The sequence below is a fragment of the Hippoglossus stenolepis genome, chromosome 12 (genome assembly GCF_022539355.2).
Source record: "Hippoglossus stenolepis isolate QCI-W04-F060 chromosome 12, HSTE1.2, whole genome shotgun sequence".
In the NCBI taxonomy this organism is placed as follows: Eukaryota; Metazoa; Chordata; class Actinopteri; order Pleuronectiformes; family Pleuronectidae; genus Hippoglossus; species Hippoglossus stenolepis.
The window spans coordinates 17,057,141-17,074,256 of NC_061494.1; the positions used below are offsets into that span (position 1 = coordinate 17,057,141).

Below are 17,116 nucleotides of genomic sequence, written 5' to 3' on the forward strand. Positions count from 1 at the left end.
GCTCCCCTCTGTGAGTGGGGGAGGCTGCGGCTCAGTCAGATGGAGACTCCGGAAAGTCGCACATGTCGTCGCCACAGCTCCAGCCGGTGTTCGGTCAGAATGAACCGTGTTCACGCTGAGGATACTGTCACTGTCACCGGTGGGTTAACTCGTTCCACGCAGCAGACACCGGACAGGTTGGTGTGAGCTCCTCCGGCTCCACAGCGCAGAAGACACTCGTGGACCGAGACGACGCAGATCCAGCGTGAGTAGATCTGTTTTCATTAAGGTACTCAAGTACAATACAAATACTTTTGCTGAGTATTATTCAGCTGGACGTGCGTAATTATACAGAAGTGCATTGTCCTCATATTGTGTTTTGTTATGAATTCACCTGTGTGGAGGTGAGAGGGCTGGGAGAGCACCTTCACCTCTGAACAGAATATATCCAGTGTGAGCGGAGTATATAGAGTGAACAGTTAACCTTAGCTAAACTAATACGTTAGAAAGATGAAAAAGTAAACACTATAAAAATAAGTCAAAATTATGAAGTTCTCCAAAGTACACACCAATGAAACAGACACCAGTAAAAGTAATAAACAAGTAAACAATAAAAACACAAAGGAATATAAAAATATGTATAGAATAATTAAACTTTAATTAAACGAGTGAATTAGAAAGCTAAACAATATAATACATTAGATTAAATAAATAAAAAACACTATAAACATATTTATTAAAGGTCATAATAAGCTATAAATTCCCCTGAGCACATATGTGTTTACGGCCTTGCATTGCTGAACAGTAACTTCCTCCTGGGTGAATCTTCTGAACAGCTGCAGAATATCTCAGTGTCATGTCTCTGGGGGGGGGGTAGAAAGACTCCACCAGAGACTGAACCACAGACGTGAAGCAGCGAAGATAAACTGCTGTAAACATTTGTACACATGCTCCCATCGTCTTATCTCATAATTATTATTCTGTTTATTGTAACATTAACAAACCAGAGAGTTCCCCCAGTCAACATCTGACCATAGATGCAAGATTTTCCCGCCACGGCTTATAATTCCTTCCTTTATCCCTAAATGGCTTCTCTTCATGCACAGCCCCCCCGCCCTTGCAAACAAGCCATGAAGTGATTTGTGTGTTCTTTCTCCAGCTGCAGAGGATCAGTTTGAAGTCAGGGCTGAGATCTGTGGATGTGCGAGACGTTTGTTGTGCACCCGCTGTGTCCGTTTGACATTTCAGTTCATTTTCCTTCCCCTGCTTTTCCCATTTTGGTCCAATAACTGGGCTGCAGCTCCGCTCACAGTGCAGAGCGGAGGTCCTGACAGGTAGCCAGCTGACCTTTGGACAAACCTGCCTCTTGTGGAGCTGCTAAATTGTATTTTATTGCTAATGAGAGGCAGTTCGTAAGTAGTAGCACCCTCTCTCCACACTGCATAACTCGGCGCACACCCAGGACAATCCCTCTGTCAGGCTGCTGCGCCCAGCCCTGCACTGGTGGGTAGCAGGGTTTTAGGTTGCCCTCACGAGTTTGTGGAAACAAATGTCTGGAGCTGCTGAGATGTGCTTCTTTTGGCGACGGCCGCTGTTCGAGAAGGGGTTATGTAATGCTAAAGGTATGAGAGGGGAGAGCGAGAGAGCTGTACCATATCAGATTGTTTAGACTGGACTCTGGGGGTCCCCCACAAATGGAAGAAAAGGATTCTGTAATACAGAGCTCTAGGAATGTGGGAGGATTGCTTGATACTTAAGTGTTTTCAAGGGTTGGTAATCTTTAAACTGGCGATGACAACAAGCCGTAGAAATGCAAGATGAGCTCTGCGTTATTTTCTAGCTTGAAATCCGTTTTAGCGAAGACGGCTCAATGTCTTCAAACTTTTATCTGCATCTATTACTCTCATGTTGTTGTGCTCGATGCTGTTGAGTAATTCTCCGGATGGATGATGCTTTTCAGCGGAATTTGTCTTGGTTTGTTTTTTCTTTTCCACCCAATGATGTTTTGTTTGAACTCTATAGTTTAAAGTAAATGTTTATCCTTCACTCTCCATGAATACTCAGGCTATTTTTACGAAGTACTGGAGAAAATAAGGTTTTTCTAAAGTTACACAAGTTTATTATTCGATCACTTTAAGTTTTCTTTTCAAAGATTTCACCTCCAAACAGTTTCTTTCTGAAGCCAAAGAAATTATCGCCTTTTCATGAATACATTCAAATCAAAATGTTGCTTGCTGAGTTCTTCCATTTCCTTCTTATCAAATCAGTTGTCTTCAGAAACATTTACGTTCACCTGATAGACACTCCTGGTTAGTACATGCACGATTTACTTTGAAATATGATTTTGCATTGAAATCTTGAGATAATGTCAAACCAGCTGTGAGTAGCATCATCATCACAACCATCTGCCGCCAGATGCCAAAGAGAAGTAGTACCATCCATTGCTGATTGCAATATGTTGGTGATGCCTTCTTCATAAGTGCATGCACATAATTCCTCTTTTAGCAATAACCAGTGCTTTGTTGTACAGTAATTAGAGGAAGTCTATGGCGCCTCTCGTTGTGTTCCAGATGAATTGGGTATCAGTGCGAATGAGCCACATTAGCCTAGTAATGGCGCTTATTAATTTTGGTTTGTGGAAGCAAAGTAACAATGATATCTCCATGTGACTGTATGATGATTTAATTTCTATATGAGTTTTAATCTCGATTTGACCACAATCATATGGGAATGTGAGTTTCATACCGAGCAGACTGGCTGCTTCCAAACAGTAAAGATGAAAAATAACACTTTAATTGGCTGCATATGTGCTGCTTTACCCTGAAGTACATCCAAGATTAATATTTTCTCTAATGTATTGAATCGTTTTAATGTGGGATCAGGCAGAGCTCCAAGTCAAACGTAGGCACAGAAGTCTCAACTGACTCATAAGGTATTTTTATCATGTTCCTGACACATAGTAATTACAGTCCAATTAAAGGTTTAACATTCAGAATAATATTTCTTTACAAGTAAGAACTTATTACTTTTACCATTTAAACTCTTTAGATGAGCTGAGAGCGTTAACATGATTTGGCTCAAAGAAAGAGAAATCCTTCGAGTACGTCAAGCTGCTACTTGTCATGGAGAAGCCTTTTGTGTGCGCAAACCAGATCCACAGTCACAGGTCTCCACCCATGATTCGAAGCAGCGGCAGTTATCCTGCACTGACAGGTTCTGTCAGTGAATGTTTTTTCATCAACATATTCAGTCAGAGGCATCATGGTCACGACTGAAGAAGATACACGTGTCAGGTTAAAGGAGAACATGGAATCTTGATTGAAAACCAAAACTCAGACAAGCTTTTTCTTTTGCTTTCTTCCTATTGATTTGGCTGATTAACTGGAAGAATGTGATCAGGCAGAGGAGGAACAGGCTCTACTGTGAGTCATTGTCCTTTAGTAACACAGAGGAACACACACATGTTGTTTTATAGCCGCTTTAGGCGAGAATCAAGACGACAAGGAACAGGTTTTTTTTCACACCTCGTGTTAAGAGTGATATTGACACTTCTGGTTTAATGACTTAGTAAAATGGTGAATTTACAAGATCTCAACGGATATGGATTTTGGGAGCTGATGTCGATACAGATCAACATTTCTGATAGCGATGTTTAAGCAGACATATAATATCTCTATCTAATATATATATTTTTAATAGTGTCAATGATTCCTAAGATGTCATTATCAATCCCATATGATGAAGAAATGTAATTGAGGCTTGATATTTGACAGTTTAACCATAAAATTAACTAACAATACATAAAATGAAAACACAAAGACAATCAAATATATAGAGCTTGAATTAAGAAAATGAAAATATAAATGCACATCTTTTCTGCATTGTTTATTCTGTAAAATAAAATAAACATAAACACTGTGTATTTGTCTGTGAAAGGCTCATATCAGTCAATATTATCAGCATATTGGCTCCGTTATGTTGTCTGACTACTTGTTTGTCACCTTGTCAGATGTATTGTAGAGATGTGTTCATGTTCCTAATCTCAGCAGTTTTTTTGTGACTATAAATAAATATCATTAACACCACCAACACAAAGCAGCGTCCAAAACTCAACCCAAGTAATAGAAAGAAATGGAATCACCCTTTAGATGACAGAGGCAGCACTGCACACCCAGGCTGACTTCAGATCCCCCTCCTGTCTTCAGACCCACTCATTAAACACAAGGACAAAGGTTTCAGATGTTTTTTGCTTCTTATTAATGTCAGATCGGATTTAAAGTGCTGCTAATGCAAACATCCCATTGCTATAAAAAAACATATGCATGCAATAATATACACTGATATGCATTTACGAATGTACGGTTTAACCAAGGACCACATCTGCACTCCAGATGTGCAGGTGGAGTGCGGTGACCTGTCTGATCAAGACAGACACCACTGTTAAACAAGAGGTTTAATATTTCTGGTGCTTTTCTTAGCACACGTCTGTTATGTTTAGACTCTACCATGACTTCAACAGCCTGCTTATTTTACAGATTAAGGAGTCAGACTCTGGTGAAGGCGATCGTTCTGCGCTGACATTAAATGAACGCGCTGTGGGAAAGGAAAGGGAGGACTAGTCCAGCCTGATGAGACTGATGAAATCCGCTTCCTCAGATATTCTATTTGTGTTCTCAAGGAGTTCTCCCATTTCCTGTCAAGATTTCATCCCTAATCTGTCCAAGAAAAGGGCCAGAGAAAGTGGGAAAACACAACTAAGAGTATCTTTTTTTTGTTTTCTGTCCTTCAAATAACGTTTGATTCATCCACATGAAGAGAGTTTTATTATTACTGTAGTCTGGTATCCCATCAATCTTTGTTTGACTCCCCAGTCAACAGGGAGGCTGTCTTATTTCCTTTTGTGACACTGGTTTCCCTGGTGCCTCCCATTCCTCCCTGCATTCCGTCAAGTCTCGGTCACAGTGTACTGTACACGGTCAGAATGTGTTTACACAGTTATAAACATGAACACTCGATTAAAACATGTTTCAGGAGAGGCGAGAATGTGTGTGCTTACTGAGCACTGGCTCTTAAAACAGATTTTGTGGTCATGGTGAATCCTCTCATTGTATCACATTTGTTTCAAGCTCTATTTCATGACGTCATGATGTTGATGCTTTACAGAGCCGCATGTGCATCTGCATATGGCTTGTGGCATTTTGACTGTGAAGAGCTCTGCAGGGAGCTTGATTTTCATTTCTCTGTTTAGTTGGTTTCTTTGCAGCAGAGGCTGATTGGCTTCATCTTGTCACAAAGGGTAGACAGTGGGGGATGAATGAGAGGATGCGGGTCAGGGGGGGCAGTGAGCCTGGCTTTGATAGCACGTAGTACATCAAGTGTGCAGTAATGTTTATGTGTGTAAGGTTTTACCTACACAGTCAAGCAGATGCATAAAAGTCTTGTATTCAATCTAATTAAATAATAAATAAGACTCAGTGGAAGCAGATAAAAGGACCAAGACACTGACCTGTAGTTTGACAGAAGCAATTGTTTATATTCATCACCAGAGCAAAAGGTTGAATTCGAAATTCAACACACAGCTGTGGGATCTGTGCAGCTGTGGTCTAATTAAAATAAAATAATGAGCTGTGTGGTTTGTCTCTATAACAGCCACAAGCTGCTGATATGATGGACCTTTAATCACAGCTCAACATATTGTTATTATAGTAAACAACGTATTTCACTACAGCATCTGTGAGGTTCAGTGGCCTCCGGACAGGCAGTGAAGACTTAACATCTCAAACATAACAAAACTTAAAGTTGCCAATTCTGCAAATTACAGTTTTGTTTGAGACATCATGATGAAAGCTGCGTAGAAGTGGTGCCCCATGTGAGGCTTTAAAAAGATGACAGTGAAAGAGGGAAGAACAACATTGCCCAACATTAATTCTTCTAGTTTACTCGTGCCAGTGGTCATTTTGGCAATTTGAATACATATTGGAATATTTCAACATCTACAGATTGGATTCTCTTGAAATTTTATGAATATGTTTTAGTCTCGCAGAGGATAAAACCCTCGGCTTGACCTCATGGCTGATATTAGAAGAACCAGAGTTGTTGAAATAAAATGGTTTCACTCACTGAGCCTTTATTTCATGGAAATCTGCACTTTAGTTTATGCAATATCTCACGCAAAATGAATATTGAGCTGCAGATGGAACAAGAGGGATACTCGGTGTCAAAAGTGGAGAAAAAAATCCACAGGGACCAAAGATATTCTTTTCAGACTATTTTGCAACCTGGCCTTTAATTTCTGACCTCTCTTTTTAACAAATGGTACATCTCAGACTGATAGAGAAAGGTCATGGACTCCCTGAAAATATTAGCAGTAATACCCTTGGGTGTATGGATTTCCAAAGCAACAGAAAATTCAGCCAGAAAGTTTTGTAATATCTTGATATGGTCCAAGGTTTGGGATGGAATGTGTGACCAGCATTACTGCAGAAATCAAGAATGGTAGTGTGTAGTTTTTTGTATGACATGGACAAACCCAAACGAATCACAGATTGTACGGTCTTTTTCTTTTTCATCTTATATGTATTTTATGTCACAAAAAGTCTTGAGTGTTGAATTCTCTTTGTTGCAAATTCCAGGCACAAGGTCTGTGTTTCTAAACTATTCTTTTCAGTACAGAGAGTCAGTCCAACAGCTGGTGCCTTGGAGAATATAGAGTAAACAGCATGAAGATGATAAAGATGTTTCCAGTACAGTAGCTGCATAGGAGACAAAAAAAACCTAACATATACACAGTAGTAAAGTATATTTTAGACATATATGTCTTATATTTACTGCAGTATGTGAGGTGCTCGGTGAAATGATTTCATGGCTTTCCAGACTGAGGTTTGCCAAGGCATTAAAAACATGAGTAATATCCCATTCAGGCTGTGATACCAGATCAGTCGTGATATTTTGTGCACTTAGGACAACAAATGCATCTAATGCGATGGTAATTACAGGTTTTATATTTTGACTCAGCAGGATTTTCACCTCAGTCAAACCTACCTGCTGTTCACTTCCCACCATGGATCGATTCTTCACACTTTAGAGGTGTAGAGGCTCTTTTCTGCTTGTTCTAACACTGTTTTGTCATCTCTGCTGCTTTTCTTTCTTCACTCCACGCTTTACCCTTGACTCTCACTGTCCTCTTTATATTCTGTCACATTTCCAAATCTCTCTCTTCTCCCGCACGCTTGAAATTTTGATCTAACCAGACGTTAATCTTTAATGGGAATATTTGATTAATAGTTGCAGAGAATAAAACAATTACCTGGATGGAAGAGACAAAAAAGCAGCTACGTGAATAAAATGAGGGACACAGATAGAAAGGGCTTTACACTTTATTAAAAAAAAATCATCCAAACAACATCAAAACATGGACAAATTAACAAAAGGCAGGAGTCAGGATTGGTATCATAAGTAGCAGCATTCACTAGAATGTGATTTAGACAGTGGTGTCATTATATTTTATTAAATGAGGCCCATAACAGGGTCAGAAACACGTTCTTTGCCCATCGCAGGCTCACAGTCCGACCAAAAAGAGGGGATCCTGGTCTGGTTTAAAGGAGCCATGGTTCGGTTCGTTTTGTCTGACAAAGTGAACATTAAGGACGTTCATTTTGCTGGTAGTGACACCGTATTGATTTTACAATGAAACGGCAACAAAATAAATGAAGTGAATCAGTTCATTCTTTTTCTCCCTTCAAATGAAAAGACCAGTTTTTTTCAATGCATTTCGTTCAAAAAAGTTAGTGAATACAAAAGAGGATTTGACAACACGTTTAGTTCACAACAATGAATTTGTTCATTGTTGTAAATTTGTTCATTATTCAGCTACAGCAATAACTTAAAAGATCGATGAATGATTCTCGTTTCACAGTAATCACGTATATTTTGTAGAACTGGTTTAGTGACTTTCAGTGTCCACAGTGATGTGAATGGGTTCATCTTTACACTCTGAAGTTGCACCTCAGTCAAGTACAGTAAGTGTGAACATATTGCACATAATGTTTTTGTCGCTGTACTATAACAGCCCCCTGTTGTGCAGTTAGAATAAAAAATCACGGCAAAACTAGAGAACGCTCCATGAAGTTTGCTGGAACTGGTGCCGGATTTCATTTCCTGGTCCGGTGGGATTGTTACATTTTACAAACTCGGCAACCAAAGAAAATGTAAATACATCTCTGGCTTAGGAAATATGTCAAAATCATTTTACACTTTGATATCTGCAATTTACGGCACCGTACGCTCAAAATAACAACACTAGTTTCTTATTATTCATGTGGCGGGGAAAAAAAACACAGTGCTTGCACTTGCCACACTTGGTGTCCACCTGCATCAATACCTCATACTGGTTCCCAGTGTGAAAAACCCTGATCTTGAAAATTATATTTTCAGGTTGAGAAAATAAAGCTCTCAGCAGGCCCGTAGCTCACAGTGAATTATTGCGTATTTTTAGTTTTGAATTACAGAGCAACTATTATTCTGACCTTGAACGTCTCTTAGTAGAGTCTTGACGTGTGCTATATAGCCCTCATCGTAAAGCAGGGGTTCTCCCTCCAGCAGACCACACACACTCTGTGACCTCAGACATTTTAGACCTGGCTCACGCTATAGAAGGGAGTATGGTCTTAAATTCACACACTGATGCTTCAGAGGGGAGTGAAGCTTCCTTAAATACCCCAATATTAAAAATCTTCATACCACTTTTTTAGGAATTATGGGATATGACAGAAAGAAACACTGCTGCACTTTTAGTGAAACTGAAAAGAAACCGTGCAACGTGTTTTAACAACTGTTTCTGATTTATAGGAGGTGTCGCCAAAGACTGGACAGTAAGACATGAAGACCTGCAGATTAAAAACTGTGATGGACGGACACACAGCCTCCTGCAGATGAAGCTTCAACTTTCAAATTCCCTGGCTCCTGCTCTTCGATGTCATTATGTCACAATCAGACTGCAAATATGGGAGCGACCCCCACACGGAGCAGAGTTGGATGCTCCACAGCTCGCCCATGCATCAGAAATATGGGAAAACGCCCGTCAGGACTTTTTTGGACTTCAGGGACACAAACGAGCCTGAAAATCCGGACGTGAAGTGGCCTCCCCTGTTGTCGCTGAACAACATACGGAGTGTCTCCAAAGTCCGACTGCTCAGTTTCCTCCTGGGCCTGACACTGACCTTTCTCGTCATGGCCTCCTATATCCTGCCCTGGGAAAAGACGGGACTTCTGTTCACCCCCACACCCTTTCAGCTCAGACCTGTGTTCGTCCCGACCAGCACATCAGCGGAAGATTCCTCTGAAAATACATTAATAGACATGAAACTGCTGGTGAAGATCATCAGCTTCAAACTGGAATACTCACCCAGGAAGGTGCCTGATGAAAAGGACGTCATCGAAACCGAGGCCCTTGTAAGTGTGTGGAAAAATGCTCTGGCACATTTAGACCAACCATGATAAAGGCTTTTATATTATAGTGCCAGACTGCAATGATGCTATGTTTTCTCCAATGGAAAAAGTTAATAAGTGACCACTGTGATTGCTTTATTTTTGGTGGACAAATGTGAGTTGTAGGAGACAAACAACAAACACTTTACAATAAGCCCTGCAGCAAATGACTGTTTGTTGAAACTCATAATCACCAGTGTTTGTTGAGTCTGTCCGAAGTGCTGTTTCCACTCCGTGTTTTTAGAACCAGAGTCTTTAGGTTAATATCAGGTTACGTATCCGACTGACTGCTGATGCTACGTGCTAATGAAGTGCAATTTTCCTGCATGTTCTCATCACACTGATTCACGTCACCCTAAATCATTTTGCAGTGTTTGTTGAGAGGACTTCAGCGATTGTGCCTGCATCACAATTGTAGAGGTAGAAACACAAGTGAGTCAGTAGGTTGACGTCCAATTAGTGGTGTGTGTGTGTGTGTGTGTGTATTACACATACTGACAAATCTGACTGAGTTTTCAAAGCAACAAGATGCATATAACAGTTGTAGAAAGAGTAAAGCTTATACAAAGGTTAAAGGTTAATTCAATACATAGGTGCTGCATCATTTACACAGCTGCAAGTTGTGGATAATGGATTTTCTTTGACCTTTTTTATATCACAAGAACCTGTGAACACGTAGACTCAGTAGAGATTATACCTCCACCAAGGCCCAACAGGACCAAATTCAATCAAGCTGCACCAAATTTCAGTTCCCTCACTGTGTCAGATTTTATTCCATCATGATCCATGAATGATTTTCTTGGAAATCAGTGGGAATGTTAAAAAACACCCTCGCAATGTTAAAGAAAGTGAACAAAGAGTACTGGACCCACCCCACCTGTCCACAAAAGTTTGTGGAAATCCGTTCGATAGTTTTTGCTTAATCTAGCTGACAAACAAACCAACAAACAAACAAATACCTTACACACCCAACCTGGTATCCGATAGTTCAGGCCGGGTTTGGACAAAAATTTTGAAATGATGTTCGACTTGGGTTTTGTCACGGTGGCTGGGCTATATAATTGATTTGCTACACTGCACATGGCTGTAACTGGGGAAAGCACCGGGCTCGGGTTGGGTTTGGAAACAAAACACAGAAATGCCTCTACATGAAATCCATGCTCCCTTAAGTTTGTTTGGGAGGGTTGGACATGTTGGGACGGAAAATTGCAGCTGGAGATGTATTTTAGTTTTAGTTAGGAGCAAGTCTCACGTGATTGACAAATGAAAACATATGTCTGTCTGCAAATCATAATTTATCAAAGCCCTGATGCACTGTTCCAGGTATGTTGTCTTTGCTCTGTGATGCTAATTTTGTTGTTTTTTGTCTCTGCAGTTGTTCTCAGTAATTCCTCGCCATTTCCTGCCGAGCATCAAGAGCCCGTGCTGGTACGAGGAGTTCCCAGGCGACCTCGGTGCTGATCCCTACCGGAGGAACCTCTTCACGCTGCGCTCAAAGGGCTTCAAGACTGTGTGTGAGCAACTGAAGATCAACTTCCACCAACACTTGTACCACAGGGACGGCGAAGTGTTTCGTCTGCGCTGCCTGCCGTACTTCTACATCATCGGCCAACCCAAGTGTGGCACGACCGACTTGTTTCAGAGACTGCGGCTGCATCCGGAGGTCAGGTTCAACACCATTAAGGAGCCACACTGGTGGACCAGGAAACGCTTTGGTAAGTCATTGGGACGTGCCTGAGACTTTATTATGAGGCCAGCTGATGATTAAAACATAATTTTGTCATTTAGAAACAGAGAAAAGACAAACAAATGACAGAAAAGACACGGATTTAAAGTCAAATTCTTTGATTTCAAAGTGTATGAATGTTGTTGTACCTCTGTGTGCAGGTTATATCCATTCCAAAGATGGCGTCTTGGAAAGTTTTCCTGTGCAGGACTACCTGGATCTGTTTGACTTGGCAGCTGTTAACATCCAAGCAGGAATCAATGGAAATCCATCTGGAGACCGCAGCGCGCTCCGGCTAATAACAGGTGAACACATGTCAAAGTGTTTGTGTGTGTGTCTGTGTGTGTGTGTGTGTGTGTGTGTGTGTGTGTGTGTGTGTGTGTGTGTGAGAGAGAGAGAGAGAGTTGTTATTTTTAACATCCATTGTGCTTTAGATGGAAGATTCTCTTACCTTTGTAGTTTTCACTTACTCTTTCTCTTCTTTCCGAGTACTTTTGAACAGACAGGAAAATTGGATTGAGACGATGATTCAAAACACAGGTCTCCTTTGTCTCCTGTTCCCTTAATGTCGCTCATTTTGTGTCTGACCTCAGAAGCACTGTGTGTCCTGTGTTGAGGAGCCAGAGGAAAATACCATTCACATTATTCTAGATATTCTGTGGTACAATTGTAAAAGTACACACAGAGACCCATGCACCTTTTGAAGAGCCATCTTTGATATTAGCTTTGTTTTCTGAATCGATTTTGTGTCTTTGATCTTTGTTTTGCCAACAGAAAGATATTGCGTAATTGGATTTTGTTGCTGAAGTAGAAGCTGCTGTTGCAAAGCTGCTCGAGCATGAGGCCTCCACAGCAACTCCTGAAATTCTGCTTGACTTTGCCACGTTATGTCTGAATGTCTGCTCCGCCTTGCTGCATTTTAAATGAAGTGACAGGACTGTCAATGTCTTGACAGGTGAAGCCAGTGCATCCACTATGTGGGACAACCAAGCCTGGAGCAACCTCCACGGAGGCGGGGAGGATGCCAAGTCACCGTTCCTGGCCCAGGACTTCATCCACGCCATCCAGCCCGGTGCAAAAATCATCGTCATGCTCAGAGATCCGGTGGAGAGGTAGTGCAGAGAAATCCATCTCCACATCTGCCTTTATAGATACAGATGTGATGTGTCTGTGATGAAACTATTTTCGTTGCTTCCTCAAGTGTTTTTCCAGTAATCTATCATTTTCAGAACGTATTTGTTTTAAATCAGAGGTCATATTGTACATCCAGCAAAATGTCACTTTGCAGTTCCAACTGGCCTCCACCTCTGTTTCACTGTGTTCCCAGGCTTTATTCGGACTACCTGTACTTTACGGTGGGGAACAAGTCGGCAGAAGACTTCCATCTGAAGGTCGTGGAGTCCGTGCAGTTGTTTCACTCTTGCCTGTCTGAGAGAACAATACGTTACTGCGCCTACGACACCAGCCTCTCTAATGCCATGCCGGTAAGCTGACATGATGCTCTCTCTGTTAACTGTCTGAATACCAGTTTATCTACTAAAACGTCCGTCTGTCTGTCTGTCTGTGGAAGGCACATCTTGGGAACCATTAATCTAATCAGCTTCACACTTGGCAAGTCTATTATAGATTTCCTGAGGAAGTGCAGAGCGGAGTTTGTTGCGATTTGGACTCGCAATAATTAAGATATTAAGAAAAATTGAAAACACAGGTGATTATTTTTATTTCACCATATCGGACTGACACAGACATTCACGGCTGATCTCCATCATGGCAACAACATTCATAGTAATAAAGCTAATTCGGTTTCATTTTATGAAAAACAGTGACCTCATGCAGATAAACCAGGCAGGATGAATGTTTTCTGACATCACTCTGAAACATAAACTGTTTATAAAAAGCTCTGCACATAAACAATACAAAATTGACAGTATATTGTAGAACTGTTTAAGGAGGACTCACTAATGACAAGGAATCATTTGAAGTAGCTCATGGAGCATCAACACAGGCCAAGATAAACATCCTACTGAATGGACACTGCACCACTTTGATAATAATAATTACATTTAAATGTATAAATATATAAAATTATATCAAACAAAAAACACCTTATTTCCAATTCAATCATTTCTACCTGTTCTGCAAGTGTTTATAAAGTGATGCAACTGCATTAATGTGCTTCCCACTCTGCAGAGAAAAATATCACCAGCTCTCTTCCCGGAGTCACTTCAGACCCTTCAGTTTATTTCCTATCAGGCAGCGAGTGCTCCCTCAGCAACTCACTGAGTTATGAGCTCTGTCTGATGGTCACCTCTAATCACCACATGTAGGTGACAGCACAGTTATCCTGAGAGATTTACTACAGTGAAAGCTGCAATCGCCTCAGCCTGAAACCACTGGAATAAAAAAGAAAACATAATCAATCTCAAATCTAACGAAGAAACATTCAGGAAAAACAGGCTGAGATTCTTTGTTTATGAGTCTTTTCAGTTATGCACGAGATGAAGAGGGAGGGTTTGTGTATTTGTTAAAGCTGGTGTCATTCTGCTGGTGAATCACAGGCGTAGTTTCAACAGGAGGTGCTGTGGTGCCTCCTCGTGGATTTATAGTGTATGTGCATCTGTGTCTTGCTCTTAATTTTAAGTATTAAACAAGTTAATCAAAGACTCACACTTTGTGTCTGTTTGACATAAGCTGCTAAATTAAAAAAACTATATATTTCTATGTCGATAATTTCAGTTTTTACTCATCTGAGTCTAAGTACAATAAAATCATCCGTGCACATTAAAGCAATTTGCCAAAGGTTTCAGCTTATTTGTGAATCTGTATTGTTCAAATATTCAATAAAGACAATAAATACAGGTAAAAAATAAAAAAAATAAAATGTTATTAAATAGAACCATTGAAGATCAATATGACACAACACACAAAGACACAAAAAATACAGTTGTGCCGCACATCTGCTTGTATAGAATATTTTTTCCACCACCTGTACATCTGCTCTTGACTTTGACAAACTAATTTCAAGACCTAATGGAAAGATGTTTTCTTCTCTTTATCCTTGCCCCAGGTGAGGCTGAATTTGGGGATGTACGTCGTCTTCTTACTGGACTGGCTGACAGTTTTCCATCGGGAGCAGATGCTGGTTCTTCGACTGGAAGACTACGCAGCCAATATCAAAGTGACATTCAGGAAAGTTTTTGACTTTCTGAGTGTAGGTGCGTAACTTAAAAGCTCAGAAAACATCTGACTTGCTCTTTGTACGTTGATTTAATTGTACATGTTAGGAAAAAAGAGCATGTACTGTATCATCCTGGCTGCTTGATTGGTTGTTTCTGCCTCAACCTTTCACCTCTGTAACCTTTTCAAGTTGTCAGACATCTGCTTGTGTCCCCGCAGATCCTCTGTCTGAGCAGGTGGAGGCAGCAGTGACCAAACGGCCCATGTCCAACACTCGGCGGGCGGCGGACAGGAACCTGGGTCCGATGCTTCCTGCCACCAGGGACCTCCTCAGGGAATTTCACCAGCCCTTCAACCATAAACTCGCCAGTGTGCTGGACAACAAGGCCTTTCTCTGGAGTAACACCTGAAGGGGTGGACGTGGAATAACTCCTGATGGACGTGTATGAGAATCAGGATCCTTTTTAATGACCACAGGACAGAGGTGTGCTTGCACAGCCTGGTGTGTGAGCACGAGTCAGTGAGAGCAAATACAGGCAGCATCACTTTGGACACAAGAAACGATGATGAGCACAGCAGACAATATTTACCAGATTAACACAAAGGAATTCACAGACGCCTGCTGTTGAGTCAAAAAGAGTCAATGCTGATCTCTCTGTGATTTAACACCGCGCCTGCAGATGGACTCACAACACATCACGAACATGAGATGCACACAGGTCACACATTGTCAACACTTTGAGTAGAAATGGTGGTGGCACTTGAAGCACTTCAGGTCATCTTACCTCGTGCTGTCGTTGGAGCTTACACACGTGTGTCATGTAAAGATTGTAAAGAAAACCGTCAGATGAGACGACCACTTACTCTTTAAGATATAAGGAATAAGAAAGAAAAGAATTACATGAGTTGGAGAACAGTTTTAAATAGGGATGTTTTGGCGGGGAGGGATCCTTTAGCGCCTCCTAGAGGGCTGCAGCTGGAAGAGGTGGTGAGAGGGGTCAGAATATGTTTCTTTGTGATTGTGCATTTGTGGTATAGTGATCCCACTGATGAGAGTGTCAGTAATCTTGGATGATTTATTGACTATGTTCTGCTGCTATTTGTGGTTTTATTGGACATCCTGGTGAGTATTGATGTTCCATTCAAGCGTATTGCTAGTATTGGTGCTGAGGAATGGGCAAGTCGGTGATTATGGGTTCTCCAGTGATGTGTATTGGGGGTTTTGGGCATGCTGCCCTCTGAAATCTATAATGACATCTTTCATTTTAGTTGTGTTGAGGTGGAGATTGTCGTCAAAGCCCCAAACCACTTGCTAAGGCTACTTCCTGAGGGTATTGGCCTTCGTTGCTATTTGCATATGGAACGTCGAGTGGTTTGTGTAGAGGCACAAGAGTCAGGGTGGGAGGACACAAGTGTGGATGACACCTGTGTTGTGTGTCAGAGACTCTATTAGCATGTGTAGAGATCAACGTTCACGTCCATCTGTTTATTGAAGGGATTAACACATGGGCGTAGGCGTCAGGTGTCGTAGTGCGTGATCAACCAGTGCAAGAAGCTGAAGCAGCAGTGGAGGAAGCACACTGTGTAGGGAAGTGTGTGGGTCTTTGTCTGTGATATTTATTTGCTTTTGAAAGAGTGATGATAATAATATAATTAAGTGGATTTGTGTTTTAATTTGATGCTTTTAATAGTGTTGAAAAGCCAAAGACAACAAACAAATTCAGTCTAAAATGATGCACAAAACATCTATGACATTTTCAGAGCAGCCTCAGATAAATAAACCTTTTATTTTACCCAGTGTGAACAAGCTTTAACTGAATTATATAGAATGTGATTCAGGAAGGGACAGTGTGGAATAATGATTATGGATGATAAAGGAGTTAATATAGACCAAACATGGCAAAGGAGAGTAAAATTAATAATCATGTTCATGTTTAGGGATCAGTCACTAGAGGGCACTAAAACACAGATCATAACTCCAGTAGCTCAACATCCAGATGATCAGTTTATTCCACTAATATGTTAATGTGATATTTCTGTGTTAATATTATAAGACATGTTTTCCTGTCTTTGTTATGGGGATTTCTTGTACAGTACGATTTTATTAAGGGCTGATGCAGACACATCTTCCTGGTTGTTTGAGCATCGTAACGATTGATCCTCAAAGGTCTTTTATGGTAAATGAAACCAAATACGACCGAAAACCAAAAAGAATGAAATCCAGGTGAGAGATGGTGTTTGACAGTCAGACCAGATGAACTCTGAGGATCTGACTCTGCCCTCCAGGTGTCAGACTTAACCCCACAATCACTTTACTGCAGCTTAACTCATTTACATGCAACTGCTTTTAATTTATTCTTTATTCTTTTTATTTTTTTTATCCAAGTGCTGTCACTGCTTATGTTGTCATGAAATGCTGTTGCTTGAGAATGATTAAAAATATAAGACTTATTTTACTTTAGCAGAAGCAGTATACAGAGTAAATCAAATTATCACTTTATTCATAATATACTGAACTGCCTTCACATATCTTGTCCTTTCAGTTTCCTGTAAATTACATGTACATTTCATTCTGTTGCACCACATGTATGAAAACCTGTCGGAGCGTTTCTTATTCAAACTGCTGCTTCACACGAACAATTCACTTGAGTAAACACGTTTCTACACTTGTGTCGTTACTCGCTGTCTTCTGAGAAAATTACAAATCTTATCTGAGCCTCACTTCATGGATGTAATGTCATTCCGATT

The 17,116-nt window shown here is 40.8% G+C and overlaps 1 protein-coding gene across 1 annotated transcript; it reads left to right on the plus strand.

The window, feature by feature from the left end:
* On the plus strand, nucleotides 1-17,034 carry LOC118119053 (carbohydrate sulfotransferase 15). The gene is made up of 8 exons (XM_035172718.1): nucleotides 1-244; nucleotides 8,827-9,429; nucleotides 10,841-11,180; nucleotides 11,353-11,496; nucleotides 12,147-12,303; nucleotides 12,519-12,675; nucleotides 14,259-14,406; nucleotides 14,588-17,034. The coding sequence occupies exons 2-8, from the start codon at nucleotides 8,959-8,961 to the stop codon at nucleotides 14,776-14,778; spliced, it is 1,608 nt and encodes a 535-aa protein (XP_035028609.1). The 5' UTR covers nucleotides 1-244; nucleotides 8,827-8,958; the 3' UTR covers nucleotides 14,779-17,034.
* The last annotated feature ends 82 nt before the right edge of the window (nucleotides 17,035-17,116 follow it).